Below are 17,560 nucleotides of genomic sequence, written 5' to 3' on the forward strand. Positions count from 1 at the left end.
CACTTTCAATGGAGATTCTCCATCAGGAAAACGGCTTTATTAGTCTATCTCGACCTCGCTCACCGCTCCTCAATCTCCCCTCCATATCAGCCTCACTTCTGTTATTTTCCCTTATAGATTATGCATGGCAGCCATTTTGTGCCAGAATGCTTTCTTCACATCAATTATTGCATTGGAGAAGTGTAACCAACACACCCTCCCTCCATCTCTCCCTCCCTCGCTCTCTTTCAGGTGCTGAGGAACGACGTGCTGTCCCATCGGTCCACGGTGGAGACGGTGAACACGGCGGGGGCTGAGCTGCTGGAGTCCAGTCCCGGGGACGAGGCCAACCACCTCCGCGACCAGCTGGACCACCTCAACCGCGGCTGGGAGAACCTGCTACTCAAGACCCAGGACCGACAGAAACTACTGGAGGCCGCACTGCACCAGGTAGGAAGGATGCAGGAGGAGTGGGCAGGGAAGAGTTGTACAGTATGAGTACTGTTAAACTGAACTGAACTAAGCGAAAAGAAAGAATGAAACCATTTCTATCCATTTCGTCTTACCCCTCCCTGTAATTATATTTATATATTACGGGTTTCCAACTTGTACAAATAAGATTATCAGGTCTCCCTAGAAAAATGTGTTCTTTCCCAGTTAAGTAACAGTTTAAATATTGTACTTAATCTTAATTAAGCTAAAACCACGGGGCAAGTGAATGAACGACACAGTAGCACTGCCATTAACGCACAACTCATGACTTCCTCTCTTGTTCCCGCTTTCCTCTTCCCCTCCTTGTCCCTCGTTCCCCAGGCGGAGGGTTTCCATGGTGAGCTGGAGGAGTTCCTGCAGTGGCTGAGGAGGACAGAGAGCCAGCTGTCTGCAGCCAAACCCACAGGTGGCCTGCCTGAGACGGCCCGGGAGCAGCTGCAGCAGCACCTGGTAATACTGGGGATACATTCTATGATACTGCAAGCCTGCCAATTCATACACTAGATATGATGTGATGGAGAAAACACATGCTAATGGAGATACATGTTATGACACTGCACCCTGGCCATACATACACTAGATACGATGTACAATACTCGTTCACTGTACAATCTACGATCTAATCTGTATATAAGTTGTTTTTAACCATGTGTAACGGGTGTGTTAGGTTATGTATTATGCACGTCTATGTAACACCTGTTGTTATTGGGTGAATCCTCAAAGTATCAAATTCCTTTGGAAATATGTGTGTCTCTTTCTCTATAGGAGCTCCAGACCCAGTTGGCCCAGCGCGCCGAGCAGTACAACCGGCTGCTGGACGCGGGAGAGTCCATGTTGCTTTCCCGCGGGGGGGAGGAGGGTGGCCCCGGAGCTGGTACGACCCAGACCCAACAGAACTTGACCCTGCTGCAGAGCAAGTGGGCCAGCCTGAACACCAAGATGGACGACCGCAGGGTGAGAGAGGAACCTTCTGTTTAGATACATGAAGAGCTATGAGGAAGAGTTCCTTCTGATACTTATTTTAAAAAACCTGAAGAAGCCAAAAGTCGAAACACCTTGGTTTTTACTTGTGGCAATAAAGAAGCTTTTTATTTACTTCCATTTTTCTCCAAAGGTTGCGGAATCTTCTCTCTAAGAGCTCCTTCAGAAAATGTCATTGTTGCGTAGCTTAGAGCTGAATGCTAATTTGAGAAACAAGCACCTAACGCAAAGTCATGAATATTTCATTTCTATATGTATATTTGAAGTGCTCCACTCGTGTATTTACTTGGTAGGTTTTAACTCAAAGTAATACAATTTACATTTTCAAAGCTCGACTATAAAAAACATAGTTTTACATAGGAGCTGTATCTACAGTATATGTTACCATCAAACCTTTCACTGACTATTTTGCCCCCCCCCCCCCCCCCCTCCAGGCGAAGCTGGACGAGGCGGTGTCGCTGGCCACAGGGTTCCAGTCCTCCCTCCAGGACACCATCAACTGGCTGACCCAGGCAGAGCAGACCCTCAACATGGCCCAGCCCCCCTCCCTCATCCTGGACACCGTCCTCTTTCAGATAGACGAACACAAGGTAGGCAGTTTAGGCACCGTGGAAGTATAGAGATCCTATGTTATGCGTGATTGACATTCATTTCTATGGTAGGTGGGGTTATATCGGTGAGTAGTTACCATGGAATAGAATGGAATATACTTGACTGTATTTTATATAAATGTAAGTTGACATTTTGCAGACTTTATACATTTCCCTTTTTGTTGGTATGTGCTGATCTGCATCTGCATGTACAGCTGAAGCCATGTCACCCAGAACCAAATCAGCTAATCAATTTAATGTTAAGGCTGTCACAAGGGACTTATTCAACTGTAACACGCTCTCGGTCTCCCTCTGTTCCTAACACGCTCTCGGTCTCTCTCTGTTCCCCCCCCCCCCCCCCCCCCCCCCCCCAGGTGTTTGTGAATGAGGTGAACACCCACAGGGAGCAGGTGCTGGCCCTGGAGAAGGCCGGCTCTCAGCTGCGTTTCGCCAGTATAAAGCAGGACGTGGTTCTGATCAAGAACCTGCTGCTGAGTGTACAGGCCCGCTGGGACAAGCTGGTGCAGAGGTCCCTGGACCGTGGCAGACACCTCGACGAGGCCCGCAAGAGGGCCAAGCAGGTACCCTACTAGTACTGGTCCTTTTTACGGCATTCACCCTAACCAGTATGCAGCACCTGAATGGATGATATATGGCAGCCATTTTGTACCAGAATGCACACATCAGTTAGAGATGATCAACCAGTTTCTCTTGACCTCCCTCTAGTTCCATGAGGCGTGGAGGAAACTGTCTGACTGGCTGGAGGAGGCTGAGAGCCGGCTAGACTCAGAGCTGGAGATCTCCAACGAACCAGACAAGATCAAAGTACAACTGACCAAACACAAGGTGCAGTAGGAGTCTCACTTTAAAGCTCACTGCGTGGGTCTTACATGGAAATAATCGGGATCTGTATGATACTCGCAGACAACATATGATGAGGCTGCCTAATCTAGATCCTCTTACCTGTACGACATGGTAACCTTAACTAAATCCCCCTCTCTCTCCTCCCGGCCCGAAGGAGTTTCAGAAGGCTCTGGGCTCGAAGCAGCCGGTGTATGACACCACAGTGAGGTCTGGTAAGGCCATGAGGGACAAGGCCATGCTGCCCGAAGACACCCAGAAACTAGACCACCTACTGGGGGAGGTCAGGGACAAGTGGGACACCGTTTGTGGGAAGAGTGTGGAGAGGTGAGGGGGGAAAACTCCACGCCTAATGCTTTATTACAATGGCTATTATGGGACGGTTCTCCAACTCCAGTCCTGCAGAGCAACTGATTGTGCAGGTTTCTGTTCCAGTCCAGTAACGCACCCGATTCAGCTAATTCTGGTCCTGATTGAACCCCAGGATTATTGATTGATTATTTGAAACAAGCGTGTTAAAGCAGGCCTGGAACAAAACCTTGCAAACCCAGTAGCTCTCCAGGCCGCTGCCAAAATAGAATCCTGGATCATAAAAGCAAAGTTCATATAATGATAGCTACTTTTTCCTTCTCCGTCGCTCATCCAGGCAACACAAGCTGGAGGAGGCCCTGCTGTTCTCAGGTCAGTTTGCGGAGGCCCTGCAGGCCCTGGTGGACTGGCTGTACCGTGTAGAACCCCAGTTGGCTGAAGACCTGCCAGTCCACGGAGACCTGGACCTGGTCTCCAACCTCATGGACTCACACAAGGTATTTATTTATGTAATGACTATTGGTTACCATCGGTTATGTAAAAAAAAAAGGAAATCCACAAAAAAGTCTATGCTCACATTGGCCCAGCGCCTCATTGCCCATTTAAATGTGAACATGAAAAAAAAATCATGTTTGACCCATTGGGGACTAATGTGCAGTAGTGTGTATATATTCTTTCATATTTTACCCCGTGTTCTATGTTTAGGTCAACACTATTTCCATGTTGTTTGACCTCTGTTTGGTTTTGTCTCCTCAGGCCTTCCAGAAGGAGTTGGGGAAGAGGACCACTAGTGTCCACGCCCTGAAGCGCTCAGCCAGAGAACTGATGGAGACGGGCCGCGACGACACCGCCTGGGTCAAAGTTCAACTGCAAGAGCTCAGCAACCGCTGGGACACAGTCTGTGCCCTGTCCGTCACCAAGCAGACCCGTCTCCAGCAGGCCCTCAAACAGGTCAGTTGGGAAGAAGAAGCCAAGGGGTTGTGCCATTTCTGTTTTTATGTATTAATACAATACTTACAAGTTACAAGACTTAGAATTTTATGATCATTTAATGTAAAGATACAGATCATTTCAGTCCATCGTCTTTTCTTTCGTTAGCGCTGTCTGTGGAAGAGCAGTATAGCGTATAAAAGCTTCAACTGGGCTGCAAAAGCGCAATAAAACTGCAAACCTTTTTCTCTAGCCTTCTAATGATCCCTCCCTCTGTCATCCCTCTCTGTCAGGCGGAGGAGTTCCGCACGGCGGTGCAGCTGCTGCTGGAGTGGCTGTCCGAGGCGGAGCAGACGCTGCGTTTCCGTGGCGTGCTGCCCGAGGAGGCGGAGACTCTGCAGGCGCTGCTCCACACCCACCGGAACTTCATGGCCACGGTGGAGGAGAAGAGGACAGACGTGAACCGGGCAGCGGGCCAGGGCGAGGCCATCCTCACCGCGTGCCAGGCCGACTGCATCACCACCATCAAACACTGGATTACCATTATCCGCGCCCGCTTCGAAGAGGTAGGTTGGCTAGAGAGGATTAACGGGACAGGGATGTATAGAGAGAGAAAGATGGGAGGGGGGGTAAAGATTTTTAAAGCCCTGTTGGGCCATTTCAAGTATTTCTCCCATTTAATTGGTGCATTTTGCTTCTATAGGTCCTCACATGGGCCAAACAGCACGAGCAGCGTCTGGAGACTGCTCTGACAGAGCTACTCAACAACGCCACGCTATTGGAGGAGCTGTTGTCATGGCTGCAGTGGGCAGAGACCACCCTAGTCCAGCGTGACGGAGAGACCCTTCCACAGGACATCCCTCAGCTCAAAACACTCATCACAGAACACCAGGTGAAAGGAGTCTACTTTTCTCAAAACCCTCATTGGCTAAGTCACTTATAATTGTTTTCACTCGTTCTGATTGGTTGTGTCTAATGCCAATCCATTGTTCCCAGGTGTTTATGGAGGAGATGACCCGGAAGCAGCCTGACGTGGACAAAGTGACCAAGACTTACAAGAGGAAACCAGCAGAGCCCCCTAGCAGCCTAGCTGAGAGGAGAGGAGCTCGTACGTTACCTTATTTGACCTCACAGAGATGCATTTATAATATGTTATATTGACTGCATATGTACCTAGAAATGCATAAGCAAAGATACAGTGGGTGCCTATCCCCCCCCCAAAACATTCACAGTCCATCCTGACTGACTTCACTGAAGGAGAAAAACAGTAAAAGTCACCGAAATATGATCGAACGTTCCATCGAGTATCACCAACATTCAAACCCATATAATGCCCAGTAACCATGACACCTCTCCCTACAGGTAAAAACCAGCAGCAACAACAGCATCAACAGGCGGCGATGCAGGTCGCCGGGGGCAACCCCCGTCTGACCCAGCTCTGCTCAAGGTGGCAGCAGGTGTGGCTGCTTGCCCTCGACCGCCAGCGGAAGCTCAACGACGCCCTCGACAGGCTTGAAGAGGTACTGTATTGTAACAACATGATCTCCCCTATTAAAACCGTAGAGGGCTTGAAGACCCGGGTTTGAGACCTGCATCACTGTCACGTTCGCTACACTGGTTTCAAAAGTGGGATGTCTATGTTTGCAGGGTGTTTTTTTTCCCACTCCTATATAGTGTCTTGTCAAAACAGACACAGGATTTCCTCAAAGGATATTGCTCTTCCTCATTTGTCTCACATTTCTGTTCATTGTCTTTGTCCCCAGCTGAAAGAGTTTGCCAGCTTTGACTTTGACGTGTGGAGGAAGAAGTACATGCGCTGGATGAACCACAAGAAGTCGCGCGTCATGGACTTCTTCAGACGCATCGACAAGGACCAGGACGGAAAGATCACTCGCCAGGAGTTCATCGACGGCATCCTGGCCTCAAGTATGTTCTTCAGAGCTGGCTACACGTTGTTAGCTCTGTTCTTTGCTCATCGCCTGCTCCAACTTAAACGCTAGTCAAGGCCTATATCTTGGTTGTAAGTCCTATGTCGTTCTGATAAGTCCTATGTCGTTCTGATAAGTCCTATGTCGTTCTGATAAGTCCTATATCTTGGTGATTAGTCCTATATCTTGGCCATACAGTAAGTTCTATATCTTGGTCATACAGTAAGTCCTATATCTTGGTCATACAGTAAGTCCTATATCTTGGGGATAGTCCTATATTTTGGTCATACAGTAAGTCCTATATCTTGGTCATACAGTAAGTCCTATATCTTGGTGATAGTCCTATATTTTGGTGATTGGTCCTACATGTTGGTCATACAGTAAGTCCTATATCTTGGTGATTAGTCCTATATTGTGGTCATAAGTCCTATATCTTAGTCATACAGTAAGTCCTATATCTTAGTAATACAGTAAGTCCTATATCTTGGTGATTAGTCCTATATTGTGGTCATAAGTCCTATATCTTGGTGATAGTCCTATATTTTGGTGATTGGTCCTATATCTTGGTCATACAGTAAGTCCTATATCTTGGTGATAGTCCTATATTTTGGTCATACAGTAAGTCCTATATCTTGGTCATACAGTAAGTCCTATATCTTGGTCATACAGTAAGTCCTATATCTTGGTCATACAGTAAGTCCTATATATTGGTGATTAGTCCTATATTGTGGTCATAAGTCCTATATCTTGGTGATAGTCCTATATTTTGGTGATTGGTCCTACATGTTGGTCATACAGTAAGTCCTATATCTTGGTGATTAGTCCTATATTGTGGTCATAAGTCCTATATCTTGGTCATACAGTAAGTCCTATATCTTGGTTATTAGTCCTATATTGGGGTCATAAGTCCTATATCTTGGTCATACAGTAAGTCCTATATCTTGGTTATTATATCTTGGTCATACAATTAGTCCTATATCTTTCCCTGACTGTTGGTGGTGTTGTGCAGAGTTCCCCACCAGCAGGTTGGAGATGACGGCGGTGGCAGACATCTTTGATCAGGACGGAGACGGTTACATCGACTACTACGAGTTTGTGGCGGCGCTACACCCCAACAAGGACGCCTACCGGCCCACCACCGACGCTGACAAGATAGAAGACGAGGTGAGGGAGACACACACACAGATATACCCACACATCATAAATGATACATTTACATTTACATTTAAGTCATTTAGCAGACGCTCTTATCCAGATCGACTTATACACACAACAACACTTATTTTGAATTACAAAGCTTGGACCTTTGATTTGCCGAATCCAATAGCTCATGAATTGGAGGTTAATGGCGCCAGCTTCGTGACTTTCCCTCTTTTCTCTTTCTGTGCAGGTGACCAGACAGGTGGCACAGTGTAAATGTGCCAAGCGGTTCCAGGTGGAGCAGATAGGAGAGAACAAGTACAGAGTAAGTCCTCCTCAGCCAGTGACTGTATACATTTATCAACAGTTAATAAACACATTATTATATATTCTGTCTGCATACTATGACTTAGTATTAGGTATGAGATATTGTATTTTTAAATACAGATGGGCCAGAGCAATTACAAGGTGAGTTACACTTGAGTCTACAGTGCTGTGGACGTAAAAAATAATAATCTTAAAAGCTTTTTTTGCTTGGACAGCTTCTACTTAGCTAAATACAGTTTTCAGATCCTACTTGACGGAGTGAGTCTTGGTAATGTTAAGAATAATGTGTATTTTTTTGAAAGTTTGCAGTCATGGTGGGTCTAGGACTGAATCTAAAATGGCACCCTATTCCCTATATAGTGCACAACTTTTGACCATAGTGCACTTCCTTTGAACAGGGCCCTGGACAAAAGTAGAGCACTATATAGAAGAGAATGGGTTGTCATTTCGGACACACCCTAGTTTTTGTTAGCTGATGCTGGCTGTGTGTCACTACTTCTTTGAGCACCAATAACTGCTGTTGTTGAACTAACGAATGACATCACTCCATTCCTCACGCATTTAAATGTTAGCCAATAGCAGTAGCACACAGCTGTATCCATGGAAATGCCGGCTTTGTAAGCAAGCTTCTCTAAGCTTTGCCATACACTGATATAAGGTGGTCACATATTATTGATAATTACTAAGAAATCTGCGGGCCAAAAAAGAGCGTCTCACGGGCCGCATCTGGCCCGCGGACTGTATGTTGTGCACCCCGAAGCGCTTCAACGTATCGTATCTCTGTATACATATCTCTAATCACAGCACTATGGGATTGATATGCTGTGTGTGCTTCCCACCAACAAACTAATATAACCATAATATAACACTAAATATAACTTTTAAACCATAACATTTATCAACAGCTCCAGGATTAGCAACTACTACCATCGCAGTTTTTTTGTTGTGATCTACATCATCGTTATCCATGGGTTAATGACATCCAGTGTCTGGCCAAAGACGCTGGACAATAAACTAACTGCACCGAGCTTGGGTCACGTTGTCACGGGGCATCACACCTCTCTGTCTGTCTGACTCTCCTTGTGTATGTTTGTCTGTCCGGCTTCACCCTTCACTGACTGATCCATCTCGCTGTGAATTGTAAAAAGTCTTAGGTAGAACTTAGTGAGCTACAGTTTAATTTCTCTTTCCAAATTAGGTCTTATCCAATGCCAGGTTTAGTCTGAAATATTTTTGTCTGTACATGTTATTTCATTCTTTTTCTTTCTCTTTGTTTATTCCTCCTCCACGTCTGCTGGATTTATTGTAGTTCTTCCTTGGAAACCAGGTAAAGTTGACTCGAGTGTATGGTCCTTTGAAATCTGCTTCCTGGATCTCCACCAATGCAGTGGCCTCAATTCTACCGCCGCAAAAACTGTTGCCATGGTGACAATGCATTTCGTGTTTGACCGGAAATGACATAACGCCATCAAATATAGCACTACACTGTTGGTGCGAATTATGGAAGTGGGTTTCATAGGCCATTGAGGTTGTTCTCTTGGTGTGATTTTGCAGATTTGGAAGACTTATTTTGAGAATGACATCAATTTGGCAAACTGGAATGGGTTATAATGATAAGGGTTATAATGGTAACCAGGGGTTACCCTATCCGATTCGCTTTGGACTGGGGCAAATTGAAAAATCATGCTGTTCTGAGAGAAATTCAAAATGAACATTGGTCCCTGATCTGTTTGTGTTGTCTTGCCAACTCTATGGCCATTGTCACAATGATCATAAATTACCAAAGAGTTGACAAGACGGCACAAAAAGAGACAGGCTAATCAAAGATCGCTCTGACTTGGTATTGCTTCATAGAGTTCTGCTTGCTGGGTGATGGAGCAGTTTTACCGTAGTAACTCTCTGAAGTGTAAATGTCCTTCTGCATGAAACAAAGCTGACTATAAGGTAGAATGAAATAGTTTAGGGATTACTACGGGAACTAATCTTTTGTTTTAGATTGTTGGGTAAGCTGGGCTTTTGACAAGTAGGTGATTTAGTAGTATCATCAGTGCATGGGTGTTGTAGTATAATTTGCATGGAACGGCGTATACTTTTGCTCAGATTGGTATGGGCTGCTGTGTATAATGGCTTTGGATTCTTAAAATCTCATGTCAATAATCGTTGTACTTGGTTGAACTCATTGAATTCCTCTCTGTTTCTCCTCTCCGTTGCTGTGTTAGTTTGGTGACTCGCAGCAGTTGCGGTTGGTGCGTATCCTGCGCAGTACGGTCATGGTGCGGGTCGGAGGGGGCTGGATGGCCCTGGACGAGTTCCTGGTCAAGAACGATCCCTGCAGAGGTGAGTGGGGTTTATTTATGCACCGCCACACACACACGCAGGCATACATGCATACACGCAGGCATACATGCATACATGCATACATAAATTCATACATACATACATACATACATACAGTTGAAGTCGGAAGTTCACATACACTTAGGTTGGAGTCATTAAAACTCGTTTTTCAACCACTCCACAAATATCTAGTTAACATACTATAGTTTTGGCAAGTTGGTTAGGACATCTACTTTGTGCATGACACAAGTCATTTTTCCAACAATTGTTTACAGACAGATTATTTCACTTATAATTCACTGTATCACAATTCCAGTGGGTCAGAAGTTTACATACACTAAGCTGACTGTGCCTTTAAACAGCTTGGGAAATTCCAGAAAATGATTTCATGACTTTAGAAGCTTTTGATATCATTTGAGTCAATTGGAGGTGTACCTGTGGATGTATTTCAAGGCCTACCTTCAAACTCAGTGCCTCTTTGCTTGACATCATGGGAAAATCTAAAGGAATCAGCCAAGAAAGAATTGTAGACCCCCACAAGTCTGGTTCATCCTTGGGAGCAATTTCCAAACGCCTGAAGGTACAATGTTCATCTGTACAAACAATAGTACGCAAGTATAAACACCGTGGGACCATGCAGCCGTCATACCGCTCAGGAAGGAGATGCGTTCTGTCTCCTAGAAATGAACGTACTTTGATGCGAAAAGTGCAAATCAATCTCAGAACAACAGCAAAGGACCTTGTGAAGATGCTGGAGGAAACCGGTACTAAAGTATCTATATCCACAGTAAAACGAGTCCTATATCGACATAACCTGAAAGGCCGCTCAGCAAGGAAGAAGCCGCTGCTCCAAAACACGACATAAAAAAGCCAGACTACGGTTTGCAACTTTACATGGGGACAAATATACTTTTGGGAGAAATGTCCTCTGCTCTGATGAAACAAAAATAGAACTGTTTGGCCATAATGACCATCGTTATGTTTGGAGGAAAAAGGGGGAGGTGTGCAAGCCGAAGTACACCATCCCAACCGTGAAGCACGGGGGTGGCAGCATCATGTTGTGGGGGTGCTTTGCTGCAGGAGGGACTGTTGCACTTCACAAAATAGGTGGCATCATGAGGAGGAAAATTATGTGGATATTTTGAAGCAACATCTCAAGACATCAGTCAGGAAGTTAAAGCTTGGTCGCAAATGGGTCTTCCAAATGGACAATGACCCCAAGCATACTTTCAAAGTTGTGGCAAAATGGCTTAAGGACAACAAAGTCAAGGTATTGGAGTTGCCATCAGAAAGCCCTGACCTCAATCCTATAGAAAATTTGTGGGCAGAACTGAAAAGGCCAGTGTGAGCAAGGAGGCCTACAAACCTGACTCAGTTACACCAGCTCTGTCAGGAGGAATGGGCCAAAATTCACCCAACTTATTGTGGGAAGCTTGCGGAAGGCTACCAAAAACGTTTGACCCAAGTTAAACAATTTAAAGGCAATGCTACCAAATACTAATTGAGTGTATGTAAACTTCTGACCCACTGGGAATGTGATGAAAGAAATAAAAGCTGAAATAAATAATTTTCTCTACTATTATTCTGACATTTCACATTCTTAAAATAAAGTGGTGATCCTAACTGACCTAAGACAGGGAATGTTTACTAGGATTAAATGTCAGGAATTTTGAAAAACTGAGTTTAAATGTATTTGGCTAAGGTTTATGTAAACTTCCGACTTCAACTGTACATACATACATACAAATATGGAGTACAAATACAGAATGCACGTACACACATACACACATACACACACAGTTACAGAGTAGAAAATGCAAGGCGCTGGTTACACTGTGGGGGTCAAAGTGTAACATATGGTACTACGGTCCACTGTTTAAACTAACAACTAGTCGCACATCTACATCTAACCTTTGAGGTTTTCAGAGTTCTGTCTTTTCCATAGCTGTCTACGGTCTGTCTGGTGTGGTCCTCAGGGCAATCTCTCTCTCTCTCTCCATCAGCCCTTCTTTCTCTCCATCCCTTTCAATGATAGTTCAAGAGTCGGTGGGCTTGAATCATCTCCATCTCTCTCTCCATCTCTCTCCATCTCTCTCTCCATCTCTCTCTCCCTTTCTTTCTTTCTCGTTTCCTCGTTCTCGTTCTTTTTTTCCAGCTTTGTTTTCTGTATATGCATGGCCTTTCTCTCTTTCTCTCTCTTACTCTTTTTCTCCTGCTACACAATCATTCTTTCAAAGCAGTATTGCATGGTGCATGATCTTCAGTTCTCTCTCTCTCCCTCCCTTACCTTTCCTTTTGCCCCCTCCCTTCTTCCCTCTCTCCTTTTTCTCTCCCCTTCCAGTTCAACATCCTGGACTTAAGATCCTTCGCTCTGACTCCAGTAGCACCATTTCATCTCGTATAGGTTGGGTTCCTCTCTCGCTCTCTTTCTCCTTTTTCTCCCTGCGCCTCCGTTTCGTTCTCTCTCTCACTCCCTCTCGGTTGTTCTTTGGTTTGGGCTTTTTGCTGTGCTTTGCTGTCTGTGACACTGAACTAACGTTTCTTACCCTTTCCGGCTACATGCTAATGCTAGCGCGAGGGGATCCATATCACATGTTGTAGGTCTGCCACTGACCTGTGTATTTGTTTTGAAGTTGTTGTAGCCACTTGGGTCCCTGACGTGTCCACCTCCTCAACCTTGTGGACTTCACCTGTATTTTTACTCCTTTGCCACTGTCTTCTTCTGTGTTGAAGTGAGAGAGAGAAAGTGTGTGTGTGTGTGTGTGTGTGTGTGTGTGTGTGTGTGTGTGTGCGAGAGAGAACGCTAAGTAGAAGGAATGTATGTGTCTTGTCAATGTATTTCCATCTCGCCGTGAGCACGCCACTATTTCACCTTGTCTCTTGTGTCTCTCAGTGACGGTCACTCCTGGCTATTTCTGCTGCAGAGGTACCTACACTCCCTCTCGCTTCCATTGCTCCCCCCCTCTCTCTCTCTCTCTCTCTCTCACTCTGTCCATCCACCCAGCTCTAAATCGCTCGTTGTAACCGCTCTGCCCATCTGCTTGTATCTATGTGCGGGCGTGTGTATGTTTATACATGTCTAAGTCTTGTCCGTGTGCCAGTCCACGTCATGCTTCCCACTCTAAAAAAAACAAAAAAGAAAAGGATTGGCCAGCCCTGGTCTTGGTGGTGATGGGTGCCATGTGGATCCAAAATGGCTGCACGGTTTGACGGGCCAGTCCCATTAAAAAACAGAGCCCGTCTAAGACCTGGGTGTGGCCAGCCTGGGTTTCTATTAGCACTCTTTAAATGTGATGGCGGGTGGGGACTGAATTAGAGGGTGCACCTGACTCACTGGGGGATGTAATTACAGGGCGCGCACCCATTTATTATTGACTGGCCTTTGCTGCTGTTGCTGGTGGATGACTCTGAGGGGGTGTGTCCTGTCCTGGGTATAGCTGCTGACCACGGCTCCGGTGACCTGCTACTAATGCTAGCTGCAGCTCTCTCTCTCTCTCTCTTTCTCTTTCTCTTTCTCACTATGGCTGGCTTTTCTGGGCTTAAGTTGTTGTGTGCTGGGGCTGCTGAACTATCTTGTCTAAGAATGCTTCTATGAGTGTCTATGGGAGGGGAGTCCCCCATGGTACTGTATTGGGGCTCCCCCAAAGCATAACCGGGCATGCCCCACATAAACGCGCCAAACACACTGTTTATTAGGGAAAGAATGAAGGAGTTAACGGAGCGACTCCCTCGCAGTGAGAGAAGAGAGGCTGTGGTTTGGTTTACAGACAGACCTCTGTGTTCTAGCTATATAACCAGACATAGAACAGTTGTTCTATTAGTGTGGCTATAACAAATAAAAATGTACTATTTAGGTCCATACTTCCATACTTGGAAACATTTTTCTCTCTAGTAGTTTGGATACACTGACCTCTAACCTCTGTGTGAGGATGCCTTGCTGCCTTCCTCTGTCCTCTACACCGTCACAAACACACCCACTCCCTCTTCCCCTTAAAATGTAGCCCAGCCAGAAGTGCACTTCACTGACTCTGATTCCCTCCCCTCCCCCTACCCTACTCAGCACTGACTCGACCACACAGTGCACTGACTCTGAGAGCAGTGACTCGCCGGGGAAGCACTGACTCACTGCCTCTATGCACTGCGTCCGTAATTGACTGAACGTGTCTCCCTCTTTCTTTCACTCTCTCTCTCTCTCGCTCTCCTTCTTCCCTTCCTCCCACACTCCAGCCCGAGGCCGTACCAACCTGGAGCTGCGTGAGAAGTTCATCCTACCGGAGGGGGCTTCCCAGGGCCTGGCGGCGTTCCGTTCCCGGGGCCGGCGCTCCAAACCCGGCTCCCGCACGGCCTCGCCCACCCGCTCCTCCTCCTCAGCCTCGCACAGCGCACATAGCTGCGCCTCCCTGCCCTCCACTCCCGCCACCCCTACCGCCTCCTCCAGAGTAAGTGCCCCCAAACCCCTTCCCTGTAGAAATACAATTACTAGAATGGGAAAAGCTCCCCAGACCATGACAACTTGACCGAACCGGTGTACTCATGGTTGACTCAATATGGTATTATGTTCTATGGGAGCGAGGTGATAGAACTATATCGCCCTTAAAGAGAGATCTCCCTGCTTCTCTTCACGTCATATGTTTGTTACCATGTTAGTTACAGTAGAAGTCAGTCACAAAGATCGGTAGTGTCTTTAAATATAGACCTGAGCAATTACACAAGCTACTTTAATCGCTGTGGAAAAGGGAAGTGGACATGGTTTCTCTCGAAGTGTTCCTAATGCAAACAAAGACTAAAATGGAAACTGCAAGAGTACACGACACGTATGCATAACAATACTACAATACATGTTCACAAACTGCAGTCAATCAATGTCACGTCAGTCATGTCACAAATTGTTTTGTTGAATTTATGGTATTTTACCCCCTTTTTGTCCCCAATTTTGTGATATCCAATTACGATCTTGTCTCATCGCTGCAACTCCCCAACGGGCTCGGGTGAGAAGAAGGTCGAGTCATGACTCCTCCGAAACATGACCCGCCAAACCGCGCCACATGCCCGCTTAACCCGGAAGCCAGCCGCACCAATGTGTCGAAGGAAACACTGTTCAACTGACGACCAGTCAGCCTGCAGGCGCCCGGCCCGCCACAAGGAGTCGCTTGAGCACGATGAGCCAAGTAAAGACGCCTCAAGCGCTGCGATGCAGTGCCTAAGACCGCTGCGCCACTCGGGAGGCCCCATGTCAGAGTTTTTGTTCTCACCATGTCTTGTTGTTTGTCTCGCTGGCCCATCTTCTCACCCACTTTCTTACAATGGTTGTTGTCACACTGGTTCTTCATTGCACTAATTGTGTATCGATTATACTCGAAGGTCGAGTTTTGATGATCTCAGTTCCAGTGGCGGTCAGTGCCATTTAAGATGAGGGAAGAAGATTTTCTTATTTTTTTATATATTTTTTTTTCATGAGCATGGCCTTATTTCTATTATAGCATATTGGATGACTGTCATTCATATTCCATTCATCCAGTTCAGTGTAACAACGATAGGTTTAAGCTTCTACTATGAATGAAAGTTTACAACGTGGGTGCACACAGTTTGAGAGAAATTTGTGTGACAGATAGAGACACATGGCCTGCATCTAGCTGATCTAGGGTGTAATCATTAGTCCAGCAGTTGCAAACGAGAGTTTCTTGCCTCTGCTTCATTTTGGAAGAAATGAATTTGTTCAAAACTCTTCAACTATTGTCTTTCTCTCTCTTTGAGTCAACTACTCACCACATTTTATGCACTGCAGTGCTAGCTAGCTGTCTTGTGTTTTCAGTACTAGATTAATTTTCTGATCCTTTGATTGGGTGAACAACATGTCAGTTCATGCTGCAAGAGCTCTGATAGGTTGGAGGACACCCTCCGGAAGTTGTCATAATTACTTTTTAAGTCTATGGAAGGGGGTGTGAACCAAGAGCCTCCTAGGTTTTGTATTAAAGTCAATGTACCAAGAGGAGGACAGAAGCTAGCTGTCCTCCGGCTACACCATGGTGCTACCCTACAGAGTGTTGCTGATGCTACTGTAGACATTCATTGCAAAACAGTGTATTTTAATCAATTGTTTTGTGACATAAAAACTATACAAAATATATTAATCTAAAAAGGACAACTTTTTAAATGGTAAAAAAATATATATTGGAGGATGGTCCTCCTCTGAGAAACCTCCACTGCTCAGTTCAATGAAACACACCTCTCTGGCCTTTCTCACGTATACCACTGAATCCTAAACCCTAGACAATTATGCTTTGTATTACTTAGTGTAGCACCACTGGTCATATATTCAATCAGTCAGGTTACTGTAGCCTCAGTCAAAATGGAAAAGTATATGGTCATCGCAAGTATACTTTCATCGCTACCTAGTGTAGCAGTCCAACCAAGGTGCATGAAATGAGGAATGAACACAGTCTAAAGAAGATATTCAGCCAGTCTTGGAGGACAAAGCATGAAGCCATATTACCCAGAATACCCATAATTATCTGTATTGTTGTCACTGATCGTTAGTTGTGTAGTCTGTTTATTGTGTGATTTTTGTATTGTGTGTCTTTTGTCTGTCTGTGTTGAAATGGTCCTGTTTCTACATGTCAACAACAATCACCACGTCCTTAACTGTGACATTTTTATTTCTGGTTCTGCTTTGTTTTTGTCTTTCTTTTGTCTCCTAAATCCCTCCAAATCCACCCCCTGCTAACCTCGCTTGGAAAATGTACTGTTTTTCGTTCTGTGTTTTTAAATCCTTCCACTGTCGCACCAAAAACACACTGCGCTACGCTACCTGCCTCCCCTCCTACCCCTTCCTCCCTTTCCCTATTTTCCTTTCCTCTACTTTCCTCCTCCTTTTATTCTCCTTGGCTGCCTCCCTCCTTCCCTCCCTCCCTCCTTCCCTTTGGTTATCCCAGTCCTCAAACTCGCGTGGCTATGCCAAGCCCTGGCTGGCACACAGTAAAACTCCAACGCCAACCAAGTGCCAGTCCTGCCCAGACCACGACCACACCACCCCTGGGCACGAGGTAACACACTGACCCCTCCCGCCACCCGTCCCAAGCCCCAGCGAACTAATAATGCACTAACTCACACACACTGTCACTCACTCACGGGGTGGCCATACACGCTGCATAGTGCACGCTGTGCAATGGGACCATGAAGACATAAAAGACGTGACATTTAAAATTCAGCTTTAAGACTGAATATATTTGCGGCATATCTTGTTTCACCGTTTTTTTTTGCTCAATATCCAGTTAAATGTATTAATATGTGTATTGTCACAATATTTTAGGCCCCCGTCAAGAAGCGACTGGTGGTAGGTCAATAGAAAGAGATGATTCAAAGTGACAGCAAGTAGTGAGAAATTGTAGTGAGAAATGGTATAATTATTAGCGAACTCCGTCTTGTAGTTCTAGGGATTTAGTTTGGTAGTCTGTTGGTCGTTTTTCAAATGGCGTTTCTGCTGTGTTATGCTAGTATGGGGATGATGCTTAAAAGTAGTACCTGTTCCTTTAGTTAAAGGTAGATGCAGCAATATGACATCATCATACACAACGGGACAACATCCTGGCTACAAGCATCAACAACAACGAAATTCAAATCCACTATTGACTTCCCAATGTCGGCATGCCTCAAGACTCAAAATGGGAAGAGCCAAAATTGTGACAG

General features: G+C 45.6%; 1 protein-coding gene across 28 annotated transcripts in view; it reads left to right on the top strand.

Annotated features, from left to right (window-relative positions):
* Window positions 1-17,560, top strand: part of LOC115173472 (microtubule-actin cross-linking factor 1) — a 259,398-nt gene that overhangs the window by 238,448 nt on the left and 3,390 nt on the right. For 14 of the 28 annotated variants that reach the window (XM_029731573.1, XM_029731575.1, XM_029731576.1 and 11 more), the window contains 23 exons: window positions 232-429; window positions 793-921; window positions 1,237-1,425; window positions 1,887-2,042; window positions 2,417-2,623; window positions 2,769-2,888; window positions 3,061-3,230; window positions 3,550-3,709; window positions 3,969-4,163; window positions 4,436-4,708; window positions 4,846-5,034; window positions 5,139-5,250; window positions 5,505-5,662; window positions 5,906-6,068; window positions 7,080-7,234; window positions 7,461-7,535; window positions 7,658-7,678; window positions 8,847-8,864; window positions 9,757-9,874; window positions 12,216-12,278; window positions 12,768-12,800; window positions 14,102-14,313; window positions 16,807-16,917. In XM_029731573.1, coding sequence (XP_029587433.1) covers window positions 232-429; window positions 793-921; window positions 1,237-1,425; window positions 1,887-2,042; window positions 2,417-2,623; window positions 2,769-2,888; window positions 3,061-3,230; window positions 3,550-3,709; window positions 3,969-4,163; window positions 4,436-4,708; window positions 4,846-5,034; window positions 5,139-5,250; window positions 5,505-5,662; window positions 5,906-6,068; window positions 7,080-7,234; window positions 7,461-7,535; window positions 7,658-7,678; window positions 8,847-8,864; window positions 9,757-9,874; window positions 12,216-12,278; window positions 12,768-12,800; window positions 14,102-14,313; window positions 16,807-16,917 — 3,225 coding nt within the window. The remainder of the gene's footprint in view (window positions 1-231; window positions 430-792; window positions 922-1,236; window positions 1,426-1,886; window positions 2,043-2,416; window positions 2,624-2,768; window positions 2,889-3,060; window positions 3,231-3,549; window positions 3,710-3,968; window positions 4,164-4,435; window positions 4,709-4,845; window positions 5,035-5,138; window positions 5,251-5,504; window positions 5,663-5,905; window positions 6,069-7,079; window positions 7,235-7,460; window positions 7,536-7,657; window positions 7,679-8,846; window positions 8,865-9,756; window positions 9,875-12,215; window positions 12,279-12,767; window positions 12,801-14,101; window positions 14,314-16,806; window positions 16,918-17,560) is intronic. The other 14 variants (XM_029731581.1, XM_029731580.1, XM_029731569.1 and 11 more) reach the window with 8 other exon arrangements.

This window comes from Salmo trutta, chromosome 34 (genome assembly GCF_901001165.1).
Source record: "Salmo trutta chromosome 34, fSalTru1.1, whole genome shotgun sequence".
Lineage (NCBI taxonomy): Eukaryota > Metazoa > Chordata > Actinopteri > Salmoniformes > Salmonidae > Salmo > Salmo trutta.